The 23396-nt window shown below is 42.4% G+C and overlaps 1 protein-coding gene across 3 annotated transcripts in view; it reads left to right on the top strand.

The window, feature by feature from the left end:
* The window catches only part of METTL22 (methyltransferase 22, Kin17 lysine), a 553862-nt gene that overhangs the window by 493941 nt on the left and 36525 nt on the right, over window positions 1-23396 (top strand). For all 3 annotated transcript variants that reach the window (XM_077448831.1, XM_077448832.1, XM_077448833.1), the window contains one exon: window positions 11331-11493. In XM_077448831.1, the coding sequence (XP_077304957.1) occupies window positions 11331-11493 (163 nt within the window). The remainder of the gene's footprint in view (window positions 1-11330; window positions 11494-23396) is intronic.

Genomic DNA, 23396 nt, shown 5'->3' on the forward strand with positions numbered 1-23396 from the left:
TTATATACTGTATCAATTTTTATTGGAAATAATCTCATTGTTTTATCTTTCATTAGCGCTGCACTATATTACTTTATTCGTTCACAGCTGTGGCGTTGTCAGATTGGATCCTGAAAGGACAGTCCCGTAACCTGAAAGTCCAGGCCTTCAGAGCCAGACGCACTGCTCAAATCTCTAGGATATTGATGGACAAGTTTCTTTCAGTTCTTGACCACTGTCCCTGGACAGTTGTCTTTTCTAGTACTGCTCCCCAGCCTAAAAGGTTGCGATATGTCGTTACCACTTTCCAGATAACTGGTCTGAAGGATTTTCCTTTCAGCGGATTCTGGGTTAGTAATCACCAAATGAGGCTTTGGGACACTCATGAGGAGAGCCGCATTGGCAAATCTAATGCTTGAATTGTTTTGTTCCGAGTGGACAGGATACTGTTTTGCAACAGTCTTGAATGGAACTGGGCTTAGAAAACCGCTTCGAATGAAGACACCATGGTTCCTAGCAACCTCATGCAAAGGCGAATGGAGGGCTCGTCTTTTGACCTGACCATCTGCACCAGCTCTCTTATGGAGTTGATCTTTGCCTGAGGCAAGAACACCTTTTCCTGGCCTGTGTCTGTGATCAGACCCAAGTACTCCAGCCTTTTTAGTGGTATTAAGAAAGATTTCTCTAGGTTGAGAATTCAACCCAAACTTTCCAGGTAACTGGTTGTTATGCGTATGCTTTGCTCCAAACGAGCCACCGATTGGTCTATTATCAATAGATTGTCTAGGTACACCACGACTGTTATGCCATGTGCCCTTAACCTGACTAAAGGTGGGGCCAGCACTTTTGTAAACAACCGGGGTGCTGTAGTTAGGCTGAAGGGCAAGGCTACAAACTGTAAATTCTGCTGTTCTAACTCGAACTGCAGAAACCTTTGGTGAGCGAGAAAATATAGGAACATGCAGATATGCATCCCTGATGTTGATAGATGCCAGAAGTTCTCCTCCTAGAATAATAGAAACTACTGACATAATCGTCTCTGTGCGAAAGGAGTGGATTTTCAGGAACTGATTTAGATTTTTTAGATCTAGAATGGGTCTGACATGTCCATTTGGTTTTGGTACCATAAAAAGATTTTAAAAAATAATACAGCCATATTCAAGAATGGATTAAATGTATTATTTTCCTCAGAATAACACAAACAATACCCCATAATGTGAATACAAGGAATATTATTGCGCTAACCTATATAAAAAAAAAGGTGAACCAAGCTGCTACACATGAATGTGACAAAATTCATATACAAAAAGAAACTATAATGTGACTAGCACCAACAAAAATAACTATAAAGTCCCAAGAATGAAGTAAATCAGTCCTTGGAATCCATGAGTCTCAGATGTAGTGGTTCATATGATGCATAAGCAAAAGGATAATCCAGAAGACATCTGAGGCAGTAAAATCAAAACTGAATGTGAAAAAAGTGGGTACTCTTACCAGAGCTACAGAACCTGTATGTGGGCAACACCAGGTCAAACGAGCATACATGAGTGAATCCTCGACTCAACAGGAACTGTACGACAGGTCTCAGATGGTCCATCAGCCAGTGGGGAGGGAATCATATGTAAAACAAAAAAGAACAATGACTTCCCATAGTGTAGATCAACAACAGGATTTGCTGTTTATTGGCATAAAACCAGCATACAATAAAAAGAAAATTAAAAAAACGTGATCACATGATAAAAAGCAATACAGGGAACATAGAAGCCTTACCCTACGCGTTTCATCACAAATGACTTATACTGGGGCTTATTGTACCCCATGATGACAACGTGAAAAAAGTTTGTTTGAAATCTTTGCAAATTTATTAAAAATAAATAACAAAAACATTTTTTTTACGTTTTTAGTATTCACAGCCTTTGCTCAATACTTTGTTGAAGCACCTTTGGCACCAATTACAGCCTCCAGTCTTTTTGAGTATGATGCTACAAGCTTGGCACACCCATTTTTGGGCATTTTCTCTATTTCTTTTTTGCAGGACCTCTCAAGCTCCATCAGGTTGGATGGGAAGCCTCGGTGCACCACCATTTCCAGATCTCTCCAGAGATTTTCAATTGCGTTCAAGCCTGGGCTCTGGCTGGGCCACTCAAAAACATCCACAGAGTTGTCTCGTAGCCACTCCTTTGTTATCATGGCTTTGTGCTTAGGATCGTTGGCCTATTGGAAGATGAACCTTGGCCCCAGTCTGAGGTCCAGAGCGCTCTGGAGCAGGTTTGCATTAAGGATGTCTCTGTACATTGCTGCATTTGTCTTTCCCTTGATCCTGACTTGTCTCCCAGTTCCTGCCGCTGAAAAAGCATCCCCACAGCATGATGTTGCCACCATCATGCATTACTGTAGGGATGGTATTGACCAGGTAAGGAGCAGTGGCTGGTTTCCCCCTGATATGAAGCTTGCCATTCAGGCTAAAGAGTTTAATCTTTGTTTCATCAGACCAGAGAATTTTGTTCCTCATGGTCTGAGAGTCCTTCAGATGCCTATTGGCAAACTCCAGGCGGGCTGCCATGTGCCTTTTACTGAGGAGTGGCTTCTGTCTGGCCACACTGGCCATACAGGCTTGATTGGTGGAGTGCTGCAGAGATGATTGTTCTTCTGGAATGTTCTCCTCTCTCCACAGAGGAACGCTGGAGCTCTGTTAGAATGACCATAGGGTTCTTGGTCAGCTCCCTGACTAAGGCACGTTTTCCTTGATCGCTTAGTTTGGCCGGGCGGCCCGCTCTAGTAAGAGTCCTGGTGGTTCCAAACTTCTTCCATTTACAGATGATGGAGGCCACTGTGTTCATTGGGACATTCAATGCTGCAAAAAAAAAAAAATTCTGTACACTTCCCCAGATCTGTGCTTTAATAGAATCCTGTCTCGGAGGTCTACAGACAAATTCCCTGGATGTCATGGCTTGGTTTGTGCTCTGACATGCACTCTTAACTGTGAGACCTTATATAGACAGGTGTGTGTCTTTCCAAATTATATCCAATCAACTGAATTTACCACAGGTGGACTCCAATCAAGTTGTAGAAACATCTCAAGGATGATCAGTGGAAACAGGATGCACCTGAACTCAATTTTGAGTGTCATTGCAAAGGCTGTGAATACTTATGTACATATGATTTGTTTTTATTTTTAATACATTTGGAAAGATTTCAAACGTCTTTCACATTGTCATTATGGGGTATTGTTTGTACTACAGTAATCTGTGTACTACACTAATCTGTCTCTATGCACTTTATCAGCAGCAATCCCCATTCTTTCTCTGTCACAGCTAAGCACATGTTTTCAATAATTCTAGTTGACATAGTACTGTGAAGAATATTAAAGACTTGCAGATAGTGTAAATTCACTGACAACACAGCTCTTTTCAAAGGCTGCAAACTTGAAGTATATATATATACAGTATGGAACAATTATCTATTTTGCAACTGATCCATGAATATCTATTGCAGTGAAATAAATTAAAGGAAGCTTGAAAGAACAGCAGTACATTGTAGAGGGCAAATTAAATAAGTCATGAAAACATCCGGCTAGTGTGTTATTTCTGTATCGTGGAGAATGGTACTGACGTCACAGTATAACAGTATAAGTATGCCCCTAGGTTTCTTGACATGAAAGTTCCAGTAGGTTCAGATGGAAACATGCAAGCTTGTTTTCAGTTTTGGTCACAAAATGTATGTACTTTATTGCTAAAATATTAGAAATATTTAATATGGCAAATGGCTACTAGGCACCTGGTCTGGATAGCTACAGTAACATGGAGTGCCTGAGACATTTGTCCGCTACTGTTAAAGCTAAAATTTGGAAGGGTGGATATATTGATGTCTTGTCTCTTTTACCTTTTGTTGATGATAGGTCATTTAAAAGAGAAACAGAAAAGGTTAGTGATGATAGGCGTAGACTTTTGCCTTGCACTTTTAATAATTGGCTACAGCCCTTCTGTATATATGCTAGTGTGGTGGGTGAACGACATATGAAACTTTGTTGCGGAATGTTTCATCATGTCAAAATCACACTTGAAGCATATAAGAATTTTTCAGGTTTTTCCTGGTTTTCTTATGACAAATCTTTTCGTTGGCTGTTCATAGTTCTTTAAAATGGGGCACGAAGGATGTTGGGTTGTGGCTCAATTTATTGTTGCCACAAATCCTTTTACTAGGACTTCTGTTCAGTCTGGGTCTTTACGTAAAGGTATTTGTTTTAGTTTTTATAAAGGCTAGTGTAAGTGGCCACAGACTTGTCGATTTTAAGCATGAATGTGCTTCTTGTGCTGGAGCTCACTCGGCGTCTAGATGTTTTAAAAAGATGGTTTTGAATGCGCATCCAGTAACGTCAGTGAAGTTTTTCCCAATAAAAAATTTTTTATTTACGTGAAGTCACATAACAAGCAGAAGAAATCACATTATGCAATGTCAGTAACAAATATTGCATAACAATTATAATTATAATTATAAATGTCTTCCGGTAACTTTGATGTAGTCATGGACTCAGGATCGGAAGCCAACTGTAACATCCCTCGTAAAAAAAGAGTACCGGAAAGACCTATGTAACAGCACCTACTTAAGCATTACAATATCCTGAGAACAAATAGCGCAACTTATCTGTAGGATACATGTTTAATAAGGGAGGGGGGGGGGGTATAGGGGAACATAAAGGAGGGTAGAAAGAAAGGTAGGAAAAAGGAGAGAAAAAATAGAGAAGAAATGTAAATAAATAAGAAGCAAGACTGTGGTTCAAGGCAACCTTCACAGAGGAGTTCACACCAGCGCCTTCCGAAATGGGCAGACAAAAGCCTAACTAGGCGATCCACTAAAATCGAGGAACCCTTCAACCCGTGGACAAGCTATCAAATGAGTCTGAATATTTGAACTGAACCCATGGGGACCAAGTATTGTGAAATTTTTCAGAAGATTCATTAGCTATAGCCAGCGTCTCCTCCATTGCAAATACTCGGTTAACTTCCCTCAGCCATTCTCCAACTGATGCGGTTGAGGTCGACTTCCAATACCTAGGAATCAGGGACTTAGCGGCAATAAGGAGGTGCTTTGTTAAGGATCTTTTGTATCTACCAAGGGGCCAATCAGAGATATGTAGCAGGCAACAAGCCGGTGTCAGAGGTAGGGTCGTGTTCGTAATGCGTAAAATCAGATCACAAATTTTTCCCCAAAATACAGAAATACGGGGGCAATTCCACCATATGTGCAACATGTCTCCTTTGGCCTCATCACACCTCCAACAGAGGTCCGTGGAAGCAGGGTACCATCTCTTTACTTTCTCTGGAGTGGCATACCATTGTGACAATAGCTTATAAGAGTTTTCCTGTAACCTAGTGCTAATAGAGCACTTATGTGCCAAAATACACGCATTTTGCCACTGCAGGTCCGTAAAGCGAGTCTGGAGCGACGCTTCCCATTGTTCCCTGAAACGTACTGAGTCCGTATGCCCGTGCCGCTGGAGACATGTGCACATAAGCGACGTCGTCCTCTCCACCGGCTTGCCCAACGTCAGTGAAGTTAATAGAAATGCTGCTGTTTCTCCACATTTTGGAGCAGCGCAATTTTTAATTAGTGGTTTTCATTTTGGTTTCTTGCTACCCTCATATTCTGATGTGGGTTGTTTAATTGTTGAAAGTTTGCCATCTGCTAATAGAAATGTAGATGTTGTTTCACACAAGATTGATTTTTGGGTATTAGTTCTAAAAAGGAACTTCAAAGCTTTCGATTATTTCATTAGTTATCCTTTCCAGCTGGAGGGTCTTTGAATGATGATATCGACCTTGCTTTCTGCTCAGTGACTTAGTTATTTTGATGATGCGATATCTAAAGTGCGTGTAGTTGGTCAGTCGGCTTTGTTGTCTAAGGCTGACATAAAATTGGCGTTTCATTTGTTACCTATTTGCCAAATGCTTTTAATTCACTGGGGTTTTATTTTGATGGGTGTTTTTGTTTTTATTGTTATCTCCTGATGGGATGTTCTGTTTCCTGCTGTTATTTTAATTTTTTTTCCTCCTGGAATGGTCAGCTTCTCATGTCATTGGTTCTGGTAATTTGATACACTACCTAGATGACTTTCTATTTTATTGGTCCAGCATCTTCACATGAGTGTTTGTATTGGTTTACAATATTTAGAATTCTTTGTAGGAAGTTTGGCGTGCCTTTGGCTGAAGAGAAGTCTGTTTAGCCTACTTCCTTGGTATCACCATTGATACTGTGAATATATATATAATTCCGTTTACCTCCTGATAAGGTAAGTCTTTTACTCTATTAGTAAGAAAAAGTTACACTGTGCAAATTACAAACCTTATTGGGATTGTTGGTTTTCGCAACTCGGATTATTGCTGTTGGTAGGGTCTTTTCTAAATGGTTGTATTAGGCCTTGGCACGTTTGAAGAATCCTCGCCATTTTGTTCGGATTTCTTCAGCTTTGAGGGAAGATTTGAGTGTTTGGGAATGTTTTTTTTGGCCTCTTTTAATGGCCGTTACCTTTTGGCAGTCTCCTTTTTGTGACACTTCAGCCATTTCTCTTTTTACTATTGCTTCGGGATCCTGTGGTTATGGCGTTTATTGGAATGGGCATTGGTCAGCACAAACAAAAAACTTTTTGTTTTTGTTTTACATATTGATCTCATTCCAAGTGTATCTTGTGCTGTAAATGGTTCAGCTCTTGACTCGATATGCATAATGCCCACTACTGGCATCTTGTGGTGTAAAGCAGTATTGACAGTAATTCACTGCTATTAAGCAATTCATTCACAGAATTGTGGACTTTGAAACTGAAAGATTTTTTTTGTGTTATATAAAAACTTTTTAATTTTCCTAATTTTTCAAATGAATATTTTAATAAAACGATCTGTTTATAGCTACACTTAGATTGTTTTTTTTCAATTTTTTTAACTTTTGTTGGAGTTTTTCCTGGATTTTTCTGTTCATACATACCTACCTACTTACATCTGGAGTGAATCCATTGTGCTTTTTATCTGGAGTCGCCTGCATGTGATCAAGCGATTCAGACAACTACTCTATTCGCATGTGGAAATAAAGGCTCCTGCACACCGTGAGTGTGAACACGCACATTTGACCATCTGAGAATTCAGAGGTCCATCAGAGCTGGTAAGAGTTTATTCCTACTGGTGGAAGGAGTGTCACATACAAGCAATCAGCTGTTTTCCCACGTGGTGTTTCCTCTCTACATGCTCTTCTGTTGTCATATATGACCAATACATGTGGACTTTTGTATTTTGCGCTGCACCATTTTTATAAATCAATCTATTTCAATTGCATTTAATTCTTCAAAATACAGTAGTATTTTTTTCCGAAATTATTCCTAGATTAGCGTGGTTACTGTCTCCTGAACTTCTATTTTTGAAAAAAAGAAAGAAGGTAAATAGGGCTGTTGCTAAATTTATGCCCTCAGTTAGTGGTCTGTTGGTCAGATATGTAGATATGGAGGGTGATCTTCCTGGATTTTACCATCCAAATAACATTTACTTACAGTGGTGTGAAAAAGTGTTTGCCCCCTTCCTCATTTCCTGTTCCTTTGCATGTTTGTCACACTTAAGTGTTTCGGAACATCAAACCAATTTAAACAATAGTCAAGGACAACACAAGTAAATACAAAATGCAATTTGTAAATGAAGGTGTTTATTATTAAAGGTGAAAAAAATCCAAACCATCATGGCCCTGTGTGAAAAAGTGATTGCCCCCTAAACCTAATAACTGGTTGGGCCACCCTTAGCAGCAACAACTGCAACCAAGCGTTTGCGATAACGTGCAATGAGGCTTTTACAGCGTCCTAGAGGAATTTTGGCCCACTCATCTTTGCAGATTTGTCCTAATTCAGTTACATTAGAGGGTTTTCGAGCATGAACGGCCTTTTTAAGGTCATACCACAACATCTCAGTAGGATTCAGGTCAGGACTTTGGCTAGGCCACTCCAAAGTCTTCATTTTGTTTTTCTTCAGCCATTCGGTGGTGGACTTGCTGGTGTGTTTAGGATCATTGTCCTGCTGCAGAACCCAAGTTCGTTTCAGCTTGAGTACACGAACAGATGGTCGGACATTCTCCTTCAGGATCTCTTGGTAGACAGCAGAATTCATAGTTCCTTTTATCACGGCAAGTCTTCCAGGTCCTGAAGCAGCAAAACAGCCCCAGACCATCACACTACCACCACCATATTTTACTGTTGGTATAATGTTCTTTTTATGAAATGCAGTGTTCCTTCTACGCCAGATATACTTGGACACACACCTTCCAAAGAGTTCCACTTTTGTCTCATCGGTCCACAGAATGTTGTCCCAAAAGTCTTGGGGATCATCAAGATGTGTTGTGGAGAAATTGAGACGAGCTTTGATGTTCTTTTTGCTCAGCAGTGGTTTTCTCCTTGGAACTCTGCCATGCAGGCCATTTTTGCCCAGTCTTTTCCTGATGGTGGAGGCATGAACGCTGACCTTAACTGAGGCAAGTGAGGCCTGCAGTTCCTTGGACGTTGTTGTGGGGTCTTTTGTGACCTCTTGGATGAGTCGTCGCTGCGCTCTTGGGGTAATTTTGGGCGGCCGGCCACTCCTGGGAAGGTACACCACTGTTCCATGTCTTCGCCATTTGTGGATAATGGCTCTCACTGTGGTTCGCTGGATTCCCAAAGCTTTGGAAATGGCTTTAAAACCCTTTCCAGACTGATAGATCTCAATTACTTTCTTTCTCAATTGTTCCTGAATTTCTTTGGGTCTCGGCATGATGTGTAGCTTTTAAGGATCTTCTGGTGGACCTTACTGTGTCAAGCAGCTCCTATTTAAGTGATGCCTTGATTGTGAACAGGTGTGGCAATAATCAGGCCTGGGTGTGGCTATAGAAATTGAACTCAGGTGTGGACAACCACAGTTATAGTATGTTTTAACAAGGGGGGCAATCACTTTTTCACACAGGGCCATGATGGTTTGGATTTTTTTTCACCTTTAATAATAAACACCTTCTTTTCCAAATGCATTTTGTGTTTACTTGTGTTGTCCTTGACTATTGTTTAAATTGGTTTGATGTTCCGAAACACTTAAGTGTGACAAACATGCAAAGGAACAGGAAATGAGGAAGGGGGCAAACACTTTTTCACACCACTGTATCTGACGTGGCCCTTGATTTGTTTAATTCAGACTTACAAAGTAGTATTGAGTTGGTCATAGCCATGGTGGTGGTGCCAGGCTCTTAAGTAAGGCCTGGCGGGTGGGGACAGTTTGTGGTGTTATTTTAGTTATTTAGTCCGAGCTGTGATGGCTGGACTATTTTATGGATAAATACTGTTTAAAATATTAGCAATTAAAGTTATGTTATAGTCTTGTAGTCATTTCAATTTTGATTATCTATTTCTGTATTCATTCCCATTGAACAGGAATGAGACAGAATGAGGGATAATGATTAAAGATTTAAAATTAAATTAAAATAAAAAAAATTAGGACTACGTTTTAAAATGATTGGTTACTTATATGCACGAGACCTCTGACTGTTGGATCCTGGAGTACCTATAAATAAGAGTGGACGAGTCAGTTATGCAGCAGAGCGGCAGTAACGATTAAGAAAACACACCCTCCCACCCTCCCGTTTGTCGCAGCCCGATATTGTGTGGTTTGTTATGTCCCTTCTTCGGAAGGGGACAGTTTGTGGTGTTATTTTATTTGCTTAGTCCAAGCTGTGATGGCTGGACTATTTTATGGATAAATACTGTTTAAAATATTAGCAATCAAAGTTATGGATATAAATAACCCCTTCCCGCCGAGCGTACGCAGATCTGCGTACTCGGCTTCCAGGGGGTATACCGGGATGATGCCCACACCTGCAGGCATCATCCCGGTACCATTTTCTTCAGCAGGCTATTGGCTTTCCAGCCATAACAACTGATGCGGCTAAAAGCCGCTCGGCTGTTATGCCGGAGGAGCGGGAGGGGACGTCCCCCCTCCCGCCGCTGATCCCGTTAGTTTGGGAGCACCGATTCCGTGTGCGATGCCTCCAGCCGCTGGGGAGGAACTGGAATGAAGCCGTAATCGGCTTCGTTCCAGTCTCCTCATAGTAAACACGGAAGTGACGTCATGACATCACTTCCCGTTTACTCGGCTGCCAATGACGCCGGTTTTAAAAAAATATACGGTATTCAGAATCGCCGTTTTCGGGGATCTGAATACATTGAAGTGTAAAGGAGGGGTGGGGGGTCTTTTAGACCCCCGATCCATCCATAAAGAGTACCTGTCACCACCTATTACTGTCACAAGGGATGTTTACATTCCTTGTGACAGCAATAAAAGTGATCAATTTTTTATTTATTTTTTTAAAAACAATTTAGTCATTTTAAAACAAATAAAATAAATGAAAAAAATTTTTAAAGCGCCCGCTGTCCCCGCGAGCTCGCGAAGCAAAGAAAACGCATACGGAAGTCGCGCCCGCGTATGTAAACGGTGTTCAAATCACACATGTGAGGTATCGCCGCGATCGTCAGAGTGAAAGCAATAATTCTAGCACTAGACCTCCTCTGTAACGCTAACCTGGTAACCGTAAAACATTTTGTAAAGCGTCGCCTATTGAGATTTTTAGGTACCGTACTTTGTCGTCAATTCACAAGTGCGTGCGATTATAAAGTGTGACATGTTTGGTATCTATTTACTCGGCGTAACATTATCTTTCACATTATGCAAAAAAATTGGGCTAATTTTACTGTTTTTTTTTTAAATTCATGAAAGGATCCCTTTTCCCAAAAAGTTGCGTTTAAAACACCGCTGCGCAAATACCGTGTGACATAAAATATTACAACAATCTCTGAGTCTCTGCTAAAAAATATATATATAATGTTTGGGGGTTCCAAGTAATTTTCGAGCAAAAAATATGGATTTTAACTTGTAAACACCAAATACCAAAAATAGGCTTAGTCATGAAAGGGTTAAATTTATATCATACCAATTTAAGTTCTAGTCTTGTAATCATTATTTCAATTTTGATTATCTATTTCTGTATTCATTCCCATAGTTGTCTTACCTCTGGTTATGTAGTACAGCAAGGATGGCTGAATAAAATTACAAATGGTTTTGCCAGAAAAAAAAAGGTATAACAACGTATTTTTTTTTTTTTTTTATGAAGGTTTGTTTTACCTTAACAAAATATGCATGACAAAATATTTTGTTTTTCTTCTACAATTGGGGATAGTGATGTTAATATGAACCAATCTAGCATAACTTAAATTACAGATTTAAAATATAAGATTATGACTAAATATTTTAAATTCAAAAGTGTTTCATACAGTTGGTTGCTATGATTATGAAATGTTTCTGTTTTAGGTACAACTTCACCCTAAGATACATGGACATCACATGTGATGCATATAATCATTTTCGAAATTGCTTAAACAATTTTGAGACTAGAAATGGAAAACAAAGATGGACAGCACAGGAAATCAAACTAATGTTTCCACAATTTTTCATCTATGAAAGAGAACATTTGGTAAGTCTTATGTGATCTCATGCTGTGTGTTCCCTCCGGTTACTAAGGAACAAAGAAATGGAAATGTATTTACTATCTAGCAAGTTGTATCTCTTTCAGATGTTTTCATCCTACTGTTCTAACTGTTGTTGGCTTTTAACTGACTTTGCTATGTAGTAAATCTAAACCATGCTCTTCACATTCTTCAAAAAAAACTGTGACAATAATCATACATACAAATTGGCATTTCATCAAACTGAACACAAAGGTGATTCAGAGAAAAAAAAAAGTCATACTGTATATTGCCTTCCTCCTCTGGGCTGGCCGCTCAGCTGTCGGCTAATTGCCAGCTCTCTTCTCTTTCCACAGTTACCTGCTGTTCCCGAAGATGCTTGTCTGACCTGCCTATTTAAAGCCTTCCAGCTCACTCTTTCCTTTGCCTTTGCGTTGGTCACATCACAAGGAACCATCTCCTGATGTTTGTTTCAAGACTGGCTTGCTGACATCCCTCCTGGCTTCTTATCTTGCTTGCAGTTGCTCTCCTTGGATCCCTGACTTCTGGACTGGCTGATTACCCGATCTGGTTTATGAACTTTGGACTGGCTGACCACCCGATCTGGCTACTGGATTCTGGCTATGCTTGACTACGCTTTTTTCTATTTACCTTTTTATTTTTATTAATAAACAAGTGTGATTTGATTGTACTTCTGTCTCTGTCTGTTTCATGGTTTCTGACAGTACGCGAAGGCCATGAATTCAGAAGATACAGTCAATCCACTTGTTGGTAATATTTTTTCCAAATTCGATGAGCAAGATCACCGCATGGATCAGTTTGCCTTGGCGTTACAAATGCTCCTGAATTGCACAGCTCACCTGGAATCCCCCACGGTGGCTGCTCCGGTACAACCTGAGTCGCAGGCCGTCCCTGCTGCTGCGCCAGTCTTTGTGCAGGCACCCGCCTCGAGTATTACCTCTATAAGAGGTATGTCTGGTTCTGCTCTGCTTCCCCAGCGATTTGGGGGCGATCCAGTTCAATTCAGGGGGTTTCTCAATCAGGTTGAGATATACTTCGAAATGCTGCCCCAGGTGTTTCCCACAGACAGAAGCAAAGTAGGTTTCATGATATCTTTGCTTTCTGAGAGAGCCTTGGCCTGGGCTATCCCTCTATGGGAGATGCAAAAACCTGTTATCTTGAGTTACCCTGAGTTTGTGGCCTCCTTTAAAAGGGTTTTTGACGTTCCTGCACACTCCGCTTCTGCTGCCAAGTGCCTCATGTCCATTAAACAGAGTACGAGAACTGTTGCCGACTACGCCATTGAATTCCGTACTCTGGCAGCAGAGGTTGCTTGGAACAATGAGGCCCTCATGGCTGGTTTTTCTCATGGTCTCGGATTCCATCAAGGATGAGATAGCAACCCGAGATATACCCACTGAGCTGGAGAGCTTGATCTCGTTTGCCATCTTCATTGACTCCAGACTCAGAGAAAGACTTTCTCTTAAGGAGCGCTTGCGGAAGCCTCCTGTAGGTTTGCCTCCGAGCTTTGTAGTCCCACCCATGCCTCCCTCACCTCCCATGCCTCCTGGTACCGAGTTGGTCAGTGAAGATGAACCCATGCACCTGGGCTTCACGCGTCTCTCTGCAGATGAGAGAGCCTTTAGGAGGAGGGAGAGATTGTGCCTTTATTGTGGCCAGGCTGGTCACTTTTTGAAGTCTTGTCCTACCCGTCCAGGGAACGCCCGAACCTTGAGGTCCTGTCATGGACAGACCTTAGGTGGCGTTGTTTCATCCCCAGTTATCCAGAAGGATAAGCCCCTGGTTTTGGTCACCCTTTCTTGGGCTGAGTCATCCATCGAGATACAGGCTCTAATCGACTCTGGGGCTGCAGGCCTGTTCATTGATGCTGCATTTGTTTCGCAGCACTCGATTCCACTGCAGCTGCGTGACAGTCCACTTGCCATTGAGGCTCTTGACGGGGAGACCTTTACAGCCTGCCCATGTGACTCATGAGACGGTTCCGTTGTCCATGGCCGTAGGGGCTCTTCACCATGAGATAATCCAATTCCAAGTTAATTCCTCACCCAGATTTCTGCTGGTTATTGGTTATCCTTGGTTACAGAGGCACAACCTCTCTTTTGATTGGCTCCGTGCTGAGGTTCTCTCCTGATCATTACAATGCAGTGAGACATGCTTCCTGAAGGTATCCAAGGTCCTGTGCACCGCTTCACTCCCCTCCTTGCCAGAGGAGTACCGTGATTTTGGCGATGTCTTTGATGAAGGTCAAGCTGGTAGTTTGCCTCCACACCGGCCTTATGATTGCGCAATTGACCTTCAACCTGGTGCCATACCTCCTCATGGCCGGGTTTAACCTTTGTCGGTCTTGGAGGATAAGGCCATGGAGGAGTATGTTGCTGATGCACTTTCTCAATTTTTCATCCACAAGGCTTCGTCTCCTGCTGGTGCTGGTTTCTTCTTTGTGAAAAAGAAGAGCGGTGAACTGAGACCTTGTATAGATTATGGGGGTCTCAATCGTGTCATGATTAAGAATGCCTACCCGATTCCATTGATTAGAGTTATTTGACCGCCTCAAGGGAGCAACGGTTTTCACAAAGCTTAACCTGAGAAGGGCATACAATCTCGTGCGCATTAAGGAGGGTGATGAGTGGAAAACTGCGTTTTAATACCAGAACAGGCCATTATGAATACCTGGTAATGCCTTTTGGCCTTTGTTATGCCCCGGCAGTTTTCCAGGAATTTATTAACGATGTCCTCCGAGATTTGTTGCAATTGTGTGTGGTGCTTTATCTCAATGATATTCTCATATTTTCCAAGTCCCTGGAGAGCCACCACACAGATGTCTGTCATGTACTTCAGAAACTAAGAGAGAACAATCTCTATTGTAAACTGGAGAAATGCGAGTTCCATCGTGAACAGGTTATATTCCTGGGCTATGTCATTTCCACTGCTGATTTTTCGATGGACCCAGAGAAACTGTTGGCAGTCCTACAGTGGCCTCGACCTGTGGGTTTACGTCCTCTGCAGCTTTTCCTGGGCTTTGCCAACTACTATCGGAAGTTTATTCATAACTTCTCGTCTCTGGTCAAGCCTCTGACTGATATGACCAGAAAGGACGGTAACCCACAGAGTTGGTCTCCGGAGTCCATTAAGGCCTTTGAGACCCTCAAGGCTGCCTTCTTTTCTGCTCCTGTGTTGGCACATCCTGATCCTACGTTGCCTTTTATCCTAGAAGTTGATGCTTCTGAGACTGGAGTTGGCACCCGTCTGTCTCAAAGTCCTAACTCTGAGAGCGCTATGCATCCATGTGGCTACTTTTCCAAGAAATTGTCACCTGCTGAGTGCAATTATGAGATTTGTGACAGAGAGCTGTTGGCGATCATTTTGGCCCTGAAAGAATGGAGACATCTACTTGAAGGTACCACTGTGCCCTTTCTTATTCTTACTGACCATAAGAATCTTACATTCTTGTCTGAGGCTAAGCGACTCTCTCCGAGAAGGGCGCGATGGGCTCTTTTCTTGTCTAGCTTTAATTACATTGTCTCAATCTTACCCGGTACCTAGAATGTAAGGGCTGATGCCTTGTCAACAATTTTCCTCCACTTCCAAGTCGGAGTCGGTTCCGGTTCCTACGATGCCTCCTGATCGTATCTTGGCTACGGTTCGCACCAGTCTTACTTCTCCCTTGGGTGAAAAAAATCTTGCTGCTCAGGTCAATGCTCCTCCTGATAAACCTTGTGCCCGCTGCTTTGTCCCGGAGAGTCTCTGTACTGCAGTGCTCCAGACTTACCATTCTCCCAAGCTAGCTGGCCATCCTGGGAAGAATCAACTCATTTGGGCCATCTCCCAACAATTCTGGTGGCCTAGTCTATGGGCTGATGTTACTGCCTTCGTAGCTGCCTGTCCCGTGTGTGCTCGGAGTAAGACTCCACGACACCTTCCAGTGGGCCTCCTACAACCCATACCCAATGGAGAGAGGCCCTGGACTCACCTGTCTATGGATTTCATTGTGGAATTGCCCAACTTCCAAGTCAACACTGTTATCCTTATGGTGGTTGACCGGTTCTCTAAGATGTGTCATTGTATTCCACTTAAGAGGTTGCCCACCTTTAAGGAACTGGCTTCCATTTTTGCTCGGGAGATCTTTTGCTTACATGGGCTACCCAAGGTGATTGTCTCGGAAAGGGGCAGTCAGTTTGTCTCCCGGTTCTGGCGAGCCTTTTGTGCTCAGTTGGGAATCCAGCTTGCGTTCTCTTCTGCATATCACCCGCAGTCAAATGGGGCCGCAGAACGAGCCAATCAGTCCTTGGAGCAATTCCTACGTTGCTATATTTCTGACCATCATAACAACTGGTCTGACCTATTACCTTGGGCAGAGTTTGCTCACAACAGTGCCTTGAATTCTGCCTCCCGATTGTCTCCATTTATGGTGAATTATGGTTTCCAACCTTCTATGTTGCCTGACTTGTTTGTTACACAGAGTATTCCTGCATTAGAGGAGCATCTCCGTGGTCTTCGTTCCACTTGGATACAAGTCCAGGAGGCTTTGCGTCATGCTAATGATAGGTACAGACTCCATGCTGACCGCAGACGCCTGCCTGCGCCTTTCTACCAGGTTGGGGTCAGGGTCTGGCTGTTATCTCGCAACCTCCGGCTTCGTGTTCCCTCACTGAAGTTTGCACCTCGGTTTATTGGGCCTTTCCATATCCTTCGCAAGATTAACCTAGTAGCTTACGCGTTGGACATTCCTCCTAGTATGCGCATCTCAAATGTGTTTCATGTCTCCTTATTGAAACCGTTGGTCTGTAACCGATTTACCACCTCGGTGCCAGGTCCTCATCCTATTCTGGTTGAGAACCATGAAGAGTATGAGGTACAATCCATTGTTGACTCCCGTAGGTTCCGTGGGCACATACAGTACCTGTTGCATTGGAAGGGGTACAGTCCAGCTCACTCTTTCCTTTGCCGTCGCGTTTGTCACATCACAAGGAACCATCTCCTGCTGTTTGTTTCAAGACTGGCTTGCTGACATCCCTCCTGGCTTCTTATCCTGCTTGCAGTTGCTCTCCTTGGATCCCTGACTTCTGACTGGCTGATTACCCGATCTGGTTTATGAACTTTGGACTGGCTGACTACCCGATCTGGCTACTGGACTCTGGCTATGCTTGACTATGCTTTTTTTCTATTTACCTTTTTATTTTTATTAACCACCTAACCTACAGTGCACTTACACCCCCTTCCTGACCAGACCAATGTTCAGCTTTCATCGCTCTCACAGTTTGAATGACAATTACTCAGTCATGCAACACTGTACCCATATGAAACTTGCGTCCTTTTTTCCACACAAATAGAGCTTTCTTTTAGTGGTATTTAATCACTAGTGGGTTTTTTATTTTTTTGTGCTATAAATAAAATAAAACGTACATTTTGAGTAAAAAATGCCTTTTTCTTTGTTTCTGTCATAAATTTTTGCTAATTAGTAATTTTTCTTCATACATTATAGCCAAAATGTATACTGCTACGTATCTTTGGTAAAAATAACCCACATTATAGTGTATATTATTTGGTCTTTGTGAAAGTTATAGAGTCTACAAACTATGGTGCCAATCGCTGAAGATTGATCACATCTGATCAGGCCTTCAGTACATCAGGTGTATCATTTCTTGAGACACTAACAAGTCAGGAAAGTACAAATACCCCCCAAATGACACTTTTTTACAAAGTAGACATTCCAAGGTATTAAGTAAGTAGCATGGTGAGTTTTTTTAAGTTGTAATTTTTTTCCCCACAATTCTTTGCAAAATGAAGATTTTTTTATTATTATTTTTTTTTTTTTACAAAGTTGTCATATTATCAGGTTATTTCTCACACACAGCATATGCATACAACAAATTACAACGAAAAATACATTCTGCTACTCTTCCCGAGTACGGCGATACCACATGTGTGAGACTTTTACACAGCCTGGCCACATACAGAGCACCAACATTGATGCAGTACCTTCAGACGTTCTACGAGCAAAAATGACGCATCTCATTTCTCAACCACCTATAACACTTTTGAAGGCCCTGGAGTACCAGAACAATGGAATTTCCCATAAAATGACCCCATTTTGGAAAGCAAACACCCCAACGTATAATCTGTGAGGCATAATGAGTCTTTTGAACGGTTCATTTTTTTCCAGAAGTTTTTGGAATATGTGGAAAAAAATTAAAACGCTTTTTTTGTTTTACACAAAGTTGTCAATTTATAAGATATTTCTAACACATAGCATGTATATAGCAAACATTACACCCCAAAACACATTCTGCTACTCCTCCCGAGTATGGCGATACCACATCTGTAGGACTTTTACACAGCCTGGTCACATAGAGAGGCCAAACATTGAAGTAGTACATTCAGGCGTTCTAGGAGCATAAATGACACATCTCATTTCATTCCTACCCATCACAATTTTGAAGGTCCTGGACCACCAGGACAGTGAAATTACCCACAAAATTACCCCATTTTGGAAAACAAACACCCAACGTATATTCTATGAGACATGGGCTGCAAATAGGTACTCGGGTACTCTGGTACTCTGATGGCCTGGTGACAGGTACTCGGGTACTCTGATGGCCTGGTGACAGGTACTCGGGTACTCTGATGGCCTGGTGACAGGTACTCGGGTACTCTGATGGCCTGGTATTTGGGTACTCTGAAGGGTGGTGACAGATACTCATATGGACTGTGACAGGTACTTGGGTACTAAGATGAACTGTGACAGGTACTCAGATGAACTGTGACAGGTATTCAGATACTCAGATGAACTGTGACGGGTACTCAGATGGACTGTGACATGTACTCAGGTACTCAGATGGACTGGGACAGGTACTCGGGTACTCAGATGGGCTGTGACAGGTACTTGGGTACTCTGATGGGCTGTGACAGGTACCCGGGTACTCGGATGAACTGTGACAGGTACTTGGGTACTTTGATGGGCTGTGACAGCTACTCGGGTACTTTGATGGCCTGGTGACAGGTACTCGGGTACTCTGATGGCCTGGTGACAGGTACTCGGGTACTCTGATGGCCTGGTGACAGGTACTCGGGTACTCTGATGGCCTGGTATTTGGGTACTCTGAAGGGCGGTGACAGGTACTCAGGTACTCATATGGACTGTGACAGGTACTCGGGTACTAAGATGAACTGTGACAGGTACTCAAGTACTCAGATGAACTGTGACAGGTATTCAGATACTCAGATGAACTGTGACGGGTACTCTGATGGGCTGTGACAGGTACTCGGGTACTCGGATGAACCGTGACAGGTACTCGGGTACTTTGATGGGCTGTGACAGCTACTCGGGTACTTTGATGGGCTGTGACAGGTACTCGGGTACTTTGATGGGCTGTGACAGGTACTCGGGTACCCTGATGGACCGTGACAGGTACTCGGGTACTCTGATGGGACGTGACAGGTACTCGGGTACTCTAATGGGCTGTGACAGATACTCGGGTACTCTGATGGACTGTGACAGGTACTCGGGTCTTCTGATGGACTGTGACAGGTACTCGGGTACTCTGATGGGCTGTGACAGATACTCGGGTACTCTGATGGACTGTGACAGGTACTCGGGTCTTCTGATGGACTGTGACAGGTACTCGGGTACTCTGATGGGCTGTGACAGGTACTCGGGTACTCTGATGGACTGTGACAGGTACTCTGATGGACTGTGATTGACAAGTACTATGAGGGGTGGTGACAGGTCCTCTTTATTGGGGGGGCAATCAGTGTGATTAGTGTACACTGTAGGCGGTAACGAGATGTTACCGCAATCTCCTCCTCACACACGATCGGTGTGTGAGGAGGAGAACCCGGTAACATCTCGTTACCGCAGTTTGTGTACATTTTAGTGATCGGCCGTGACTTCATCACGGCCGATCACGTGGTAAACAGCCATAACCAATGGCTGTTCAGCCCCTTCGGTGGCGAGCGGTGTCTCAGTGACACTCCGCCACTGAAGAAACAGGGATGCGTGTGCACGATTGCACGCATTCCCTGTTTAAACGAGAGGCCGTCATATGACGGCCTCCCGCCGAAATAGATGCGCCGCCTGGCTGTCATTTAACTGCCGGCGGTCAGAAAGTAGTTAATAAACAAGTGTGATTTGATTGTACTTCTGTCTCAGTCTGTATCATGGTTTCTGACACCTACTAAGTTGATCTTTGATTTTATTAAGTAAGGGGATATAGTTTGCTTCGAACAGGTCGCCTAGGGATGATGTAAATTTTATACCTAAATACCCCAATTCTTTCTTACACCACGTGAGCAGTAATTTGGCTTGAATTATTCTCTGCTCTTCTTCTGGTAGGGTTAGGTTTAAAATCTCTGATTTGGCCATATTTATTTTAAAATTCATGAACCTCCCATACTGCTTTAATTCCTTCAAGACAATAGGGATTGTTATTCTAGGCTTAGAGATGTAACAGATGTAATCGTCCGCAAATGCAGCTACTTTGTACTCCCTATCTCCCATCCGGATTCCTTGGATGTCTTGGTTTTTCATGAATTATGGCCAAGAGGGGTTCCAGCACGATTATAAACAGGAGTGGCGAAATGGGGTAACCCTGTCTTGTTCCGTTGAATAATTCAAGGGGGCAAGACAGGGTGCCATTTATTCTAATTCTGGCAGTCGGATGGAGGTAGAGGGACTCAATCCATCTCATCATCTTCTCACCCAGCCCTAGATATCTTAAAGTCTCAAACATGAACCCCCATTCAACTCTGTCAAAAGCCTTTTCGGCATCAATTGACATAAGGACTGTGGGGGTACCCTTCCTAATGACTTCCTGAGCCAAGAGTATATATTTTAATGAATTGTCCCTCCCATGGACAAACCCCACTTGGTCATTATGCATCCACTTTGGTAGGTATAATTTCAGTCTTTCTGCTATTATTTTTGCAAAGATCTTTATATCTTTAATAATGCAATTGGCCTGTAGCTCCCTAGAGCTGCTGGATCTTTGCCATCTTTCAGAACCAGAGTAATATGTTCTAGAAGTGACTCCTCCCAAAGCTTTTCTCCCTCTCCCACTGCATTAAAATAATCACATAATTTGGGGACTAAGTGCTTAGAAAACTTTTTATAGTATTGAATGGAGTATCCATTGGGGCCTGGGCTTCCTCCCAAGGCTATATTCTTGATTGCTCTATCCACTTCCTCCTGTGATATGGGAGCTTCCAGTACCTCCATCTCCTCTTTTTCCCGCTTGGGTAAGTCCAAGTCCCCGTAGGTACTCCATTATTGATTCCCTCTGCTTTCCCCTGTCCAATCCTTTCTACCTTATATTATAGAGGGCACTATACTAAGAGTGGAATATTCTGGTGATGTCCGGGGAGGAGAATACCATCTTGCTCCTCTCATTTCTAATCATCGGTATAAAGGTCCTATTCTTTTTTATCCTTGAGCCTTCTCGCCATCCATTTACCTGATCTATTACCCCACTGGTATCTTTCCTTATTTATTGTGTGGAATGCAGATTTCCTCTCCTGTTCTAAGAGCTCTTCTATCTCTCTCCTTTTTGCTATTAATTCTTGTCTTTCAGGTATCCCTTTAGGCCTAGTTCTTTTCTCCAGCTCATGAATCTCCCTGTATAACTGGGCTTTCTTTTTTTCCCTTTCCTTCTTTTTCCCTGCTCCAATCCCAGTCAAAATCCCCCTTATCACAGCTTTGTGTGTTTCCCAAAGAGTAGCACTTGAGATTTCTGACGTATCATTTGAGCTCAAAGAAAGTTGCCAATTCCTACTCAATCCTAGTGACTGATTCCTGCTCCTGAATAAGTGAGTCCTTTAGCTTCCAATTTTTCCCAGAGCAAGCATCTCCCTGTATCTCAAGTTGAATTTTCACTGGGACATGATCTGACAAGGTGATGGTTTTAATTTTTGCCCTTTTTTTTTTTTTTTCAAAATATTTTTTATTGAGTTTAGTGAACATACAACAATGCAAATAGGCAGTAGGTACAAACGGTACTACAGGTACAACAGGTATGGTAGGTACAATAGGTACAATATAATGTTCATTTTAGTACATAACAGTCTATAATATCAGCTTATAAACAGCAATGACGAAAAGGAAGGGTGGGAGGTACAGGAGGGAGGGGAGTGGGAGGGGGGAGAGGGGAGGAAGGGGAAGAAAAAGAGGGGGGGAGAGAAGAGGAGGTGGAAAAAAGGGAGGGGGGGAGGATAGGAGGGGAAGGAGCAAGAGAGGACGGAGAGTCATAGTATTATCCAGAGTCAAAGAGTTAATCAAACATTGCGGTAATGGTCATACCATACCGACCAGGGATTCCAGAGAGTTTTAATGCGATGATGGTTGTGTTTCCCTCTAGAGAGGACAATTTCATATGTATAGTGAGTTTGGACTACCATGATAATTTCGTCCAGTGATGGGGCTGTAGTTGTCTTCCATTTTCTTGCTATTAAGAGTTTTGTGGCTAAAAGAATGTGTGTGGTGATTAAACGTAGGTCTGATGGAATGTCGTTGATGGTGATATTGAGGATTGCCTGAGAAGGAGTTAGTGGAATGTGTAGGTGCAGAACTTTATGTAGTAGTGTTTCTACTTTGGACCAGACTTGTTTTATACGTGGGCATGACCAGAAAATATGTAGGAGTGTCCCAGGCAAGTTACATTCTCTCCAACTAATTTCTGCCCTTTTAAGGAATGGAATTAGTTGGTGTTCTATTAGGATATAATCAATCCTAGAAATGGATCTATGGAAGGGGAGAAATAAGTGTAATCATGCTCCTTTGGGTGGCAGATTCTCCATGCGTCTAGCAACTGCCAGTTTGCCATTGCTTTTTTTTACTGCCTTCCGTCTTTGCGCTGTGGATCAATTGACCCCCCCCCCCCCCCGAGGTATCAACTCTTGGGTTGATACTCCAGTTCAGGTCCCCTGCAATAATCAGTTTGCCATCCTTAAAGCCATCTAATTGTTTTAGTAGTTTAACAAATAAGCAGAATGCAATTTTGGGACTTTAAATGAAGCGAGCATCAAGGAGGTGCCCGCCTCCATCCCTATCAAAATATTAAAAATGGGGGGAGGGAGGAGAAGGGAAGAAAGTGGGACTTTAGATGAAGCACACAGCAGGTAAAAAAGTTGGTCAAGCGACTAGAAAGTTATATTTATTCATATTTCATAATCCATAATCCACCATAAAACATTTTGGGCATCAAGCCTCTGAAAAAACATTTTGGGCATCAAACCTCTATAAGGTGGATCTTGGATAAACATACAATATATAAAAATGTATCACAATCCAATAGACCTTAACATTTGAAAAAAGCAGCAATAACAATTAATGCATATAGTACACAGGGTCATAATAAATTATATTGAATGCAAATAAAATCAAATGATATCTTATTGTTCCATGATTGAAGTAGAAGTAAAAAAAGATGATATAGGCTTGACGCGTTTCGCGGCACGACAACCGCTCATCAGGAGCAAAATCATGGAGTAAATCTAAAATAAAAATAATAATGAAAAATGAACAGAAAATAAAAAAGTATAGTTTTATAGTTAATCCAACTCATGTCTACACCCACACACCAGTAGAATAGCATCGGGGATCGCCACAACATCGCAGAGCAAAACTCCTGGTCACCAATTTTATTATAAAATTATAGTCGCTTGACCAACCTTTTTACTTGCTGTGTGCTTCATCTAAAGTCCCACTTTCTTCCCTTCTCCCCCCTCCCCCCATTTTTTTAAAATTATTTTTAATACTTTCTTGAGGAATTTATCGGGGTTCTTGCTTGGGGCATAAACGTTCACAATCGTACACTTCATGCTAAACAATTTCCCTTTTATTAATAAATACCTTCCCTCTGGGTCAGCCAGATGCTCCTCCACCTCAAGCTCCATCATC

Source organism: Lithobates pipiens, unplaced genomic scaffold, assembly GCF_037356315.1.
Source record: "Lithobates pipiens isolate NorthernLeopardFrog02 unplaced genomic scaffold, aLitPip1_a1.2 Scaffold_22, whole genome shotgun sequence".
NCBI classification, from domain to species: domain Eukaryota; kingdom Metazoa; phylum Chordata; class Amphibia; order Anura; family Ranidae; genus Lithobates; species Lithobates pipiens.